Here is a 3,989-nt window from a genome sequence, read left to right as displayed (position 1 = left end):
TAACTCACAAGAGGCAGATCCCTGAGTGAGTCATTTAGGTCATTCCCACTTGTGTGGAAAAATATTACATCATTGCCCTGTACTCAGTGTTCTATTTATACCATGCCAGAATTTTAAGTACGTTTTGCTTTTTTTAGATGCTGTAAACGGTATTGGGGGGTTGTCTTTAAATAAAGTTACTGCTAGGCCATAGAAGGAGCATTACTGAATCAAATATTTACAGAGAGTCCAGGAGCTAGAGGAGCACGCTCTCTGCTAATTTAAGCTTGCAAGGGGAGGGAGACCTTTGTAGCAGAAAGAATGGATCTGTGCCTTCTTTTACTCTGCTAAATTCTTAACCTTCTAGTTTTTGATTTTTTTTTTTTTCCCCCCATCCCCCTGTTGGTTTTCATTAGAGCAGTAAATAAAGGTGGAGCATAGCTGTGACCACATCTGGCAAATATTGATGAGTACACCTCTAACCTAAATTTACTCTTTTTTCCTTGTGGTGATTTCTTATGGTTCATTCACAGCTTTCAATTTCAAGCATATTCCTTGAATAATTTTATGTTAAGAATAAAGTCTCATTGAGAATAGATAACCCCTCCCTGCCCAGCAAGTAACTGTGCAGTTGCACCAGTCTGTCCATTGCTCTTGTATTTTCTCCAGCATCATATCTGGTATTACCACTGTTTACAGAGTTCTTTTGTCTGTCTGCTTGTGTTTTCACCAGGTTAAATCATCCTCTGTGGTTTCATACCAAGACTTCTATACTGGAAATTTTTCTTGCAGTCAATGCTATTTGCTTTTTGCTGACATTTCTTTCACAACACACTTAAAATTCACTACCTTTATCAGTGTTTTCCTCAGGTTTAGCAAAACAGGGTGACAATTATATTGAAGTTTCTTCTGATATCCTACACAGAGCAATAATCTGCTTTACTGCAAAACACTAAAAAAAGTGTTCTTTTTGTGCTTTTCTGTACATGTATTCTTAAAAATTCTGTAGCGTTGCTCTGGACGCAACACCGTTGAGATGCAGCTTTTACCAGACCTGTGAATAGGATGAACCTCACTAGCAACAGCTGGGGGTGTGGGTTGTTTGTTTGTTTTTGTGTTGTGTTGTGTGAGGTTTTCTTGTGTGTTAGTTTTTGTTTGTTTTAAGGTTGTATTGTTGTGATTACTGTAGGGCCTTTGCCTGCATCAGAATGTTGGTTATTTTTCAATCTGCAAAGCTGCTGTAGGAAAGGTTTAGGTGAATGTGAGATGAATAGAGGACTGCAAGGAAAGTTGTTTAATTCAGAGAATGTGGGTTTAGTGCTTTTTCTGCTTACTCTGAATTTGTATTTAAACTCTTCCAGGTATAACGGGGTAGATTGAGTTTAAGAAGAAATAGTTGTGTGTATATATATTGTGCATTGATACTGTCAAGCATCATAAATGAAGTGGAGTTGGGCAAGGGTCAGACCTCTCCAAGAACAAGAATTGAGCTGCCAAATGTCGTTAAGGTGGGTTAGAAGGTGGCGTATTTCAGAATACCAAGGACCTGGAGCTCATGCACAGAAGTGATTTACTACAGCTTAATGAGATTGTGCATGATAGATAATTCACGTGCACTTTGAACATATGGCAAATGTGAGAGAACTTGTTAAGTTACAATAACTTGCTCATTTGTCTAAGTGCTGCTGTGAACATCTGTAGGCAACCATGACCTCCAGCTTGAAATCAAGGTCTTGATTCCTTTTGTGTATTGAAGGTCCCATGATACCCATAAAGGATAACTGTAACTTTTTGTGTTCTGGATGCATTTCTCTCATTATTTGTTTTCTGTGCAGTTCTAGTTGTTTGTTTTTTTTTTTCCCCCATTGCCTTCCACTTAATTTGTAAACATCTGTAGGCAACCATGACCTACAGCTTGAAATCAAGGTCTTGATTCCTTTTGTGTATTGAAGGTCCCATGATACCCATAAAGGATAACTGTAACTTTTTGTGTTCTGGATGCATTTCTCTCATTATTTATGTTTTCTGTGCAGTTCTAGTTGTTTTTTTTTTTTTTTTCCCCCATTGCCTTCCACTTAATTTGTAAATCCCAAACATTTTAGTGCATCGTCCTGCAAGTTACTATTCTGTTTGGGAATGCCAGCAGACTGCCTTCTTGTAATGGAGAACTCAAATGTGTAACGTAATGTTTCATTAAATATTTCAAAATGTTATGTTAATGCAGACTATTACTTTCTGTGAACTCAGGTGATCGGGTCATAGACGTAGGGTCAGAGTGGAGAACTTTCAGCAATGACAAAGCAACAAAAGATCCATCTCGAGTCGGGGATACCCAGAATCCTTTGCTGAGTGATGGCGACTTGAGTACGATGATTGGCAAGGTAATACTTAAAATACTAAATTTTACTAAGTTTGAGTGTTTTTATGTCAAGTACGTGTTTGTATGTCCATAGAGAAACTACTCGGAGAATGTATTTACAAAGAGATTTTTATCTGAAATGAACTGTTAGATTTCAATGGTGTGCAAATTGTGGCTCTTTCATGGGGGTAGCAGGAAAGGGCTGACCTCTCCAACAAAAGAAAAGTTTGCAGTGCTGTGGAGTTACTTGCCACTCTTTGGTATGCTGCTATAAATAGAAAAGCTAATGTTGCGGTCTTTAAAAAAAAATTACTTTGACTTGGCATGTGTGTTTGAGATGATTCTGAAATAACACATACTTAGTTTTGACGTCACAATAGCTAGTACTGCCCAACTTGAACTATCTTTTTTTGGTAATAAAAGCTGTATTGGATTCGTATTGCAGACCTGGACATCTACATGTATGTTGTACATGTTCTTCCAGTTAATGTTAAAGCACTAAATGTAGAATTCTTTTACGGTGTGAGTGGTCCAGAAGAAAGTATTCAATGTATATTTGAGTTGAAATTTAGCGGTACAGCCATATCCTGCTGTTGCCCATGAGAGAGCAGCAGGATTAGTTCCGCAGATGCACTCCTTTTAATGAAGTAGTGACCCAGGTAAGTTTTCATTGTTGTACTTGTGTTATATTTTTTACTGCAAGATCCAAATTGATTTTTGTGGATTTCTTGAATATTTCATGAAAGATGGTCTAATTGCTGATAAATAACTGTTAAAAAATGTTTTGCTGCTTTGTGTGTTGCTGTACATGCACACCAGGATTTCTCAGAAGTTTTTTTTTTCCAGTGATGTTGCTATGATGAAGAAGTAGACATACCTAAATATGTATGGATACGTATAAGGAAGTGTGCACCATGCTTCTCAGCCAAGAATTCTTCTAAGAGATGAAGTCAGCTAGTGAATACCAATATGGATGGCTAATATTTTACCACTGGTGAAAAAGAAACCTTCTGTTCAAAGGATTGTCCAAGTAGATGCTTGTGATTTGGACTACTCCAAGCATTGCTGCCCACCAGATTTTAGGATGCCTTATGGTGGCTTTTGGAATCCATTCAGGCAAACAAATTTATGTACTGCTTCATTAAAAAAAGTTGGCATTGCTAAGTAGCTCTGTGAAGCAGTGCTGTAGAAGTCACTGGGGCTTTAATGTCACCTGTATAGGTTGTATTGGGTTTGCGTGGCCAGGTTTTGGTAGCGGGGGGCTACAGGGCTGGCTTCTGTGAGAAGCTACCAGAAGCTTCCCCGATGTCTGACAGAGCTGATACCAACCGGCTCCCAGATGGACCAACCGGCGCCAAGAGGCTACCGCCACTGGCCAAGGTTGAGCCCATCAGCAGTGGGGGTTGCACCTTTGGGAGAACACAGTTAAGAAAGGGGAAAAGTTGCTGCGCAAGAGCAAACTGCAGCTGGAGAATGGAGTGAGGATATGAGAGAAACAACTCTGCAGACCCCCAGTTCAGTGCAGGAGGAAGAGGAGGAGGTGCTGCAGGCCCGGAGCAGAGATTCCCCGCCAGGCCCTGGTGCAGCCCATGGTGAGGCCAGCTGTCCCCCGGCAGCCCGTGGAGGACTACACTGGAGCAGATCCCCACCT

General features: G+C 40.0%; 1 protein-coding gene across 1 annotated transcript in view; it reads left to right on the top strand.

Annotated features, from left to right (window-relative positions):
- GTF2B (general transcription factor IIB) overlaps positions 1-3,989 on the top strand; it is a gene marked incomplete at its 5' end in the record, with an annotated part of 22,282 nt that overhangs the window by 8,971 nt on the left and 9,322 nt on the right. The window contains one exon of the mRNA XM_009697733.1: positions 2,227-2,360. Coding sequence (XP_009696035.1) covers positions 2,227-2,360 — 134 coding nt within the window. The remainder of the gene's footprint in view (positions 1-2,226; positions 2,361-3,989) is intronic.

The sequence above is a fragment of the Cariama cristata genome, unplaced genomic scaffold (genome assembly GCF_000690535.1).
Source record: "Cariama cristata isolate BGI_N322 unplaced genomic scaffold, ASM69053v1 scaffold19980, whole genome shotgun sequence".
NCBI classification, from domain to species: domain Eukaryota; kingdom Metazoa; phylum Chordata; class Aves; order Cariamiformes; family Cariamidae; genus Cariama; species Cariama cristata.
Note: the sequence above shows the minus strand (reverse complement) of the source record. Positions and strands in the feature narration are given on the sequence as shown.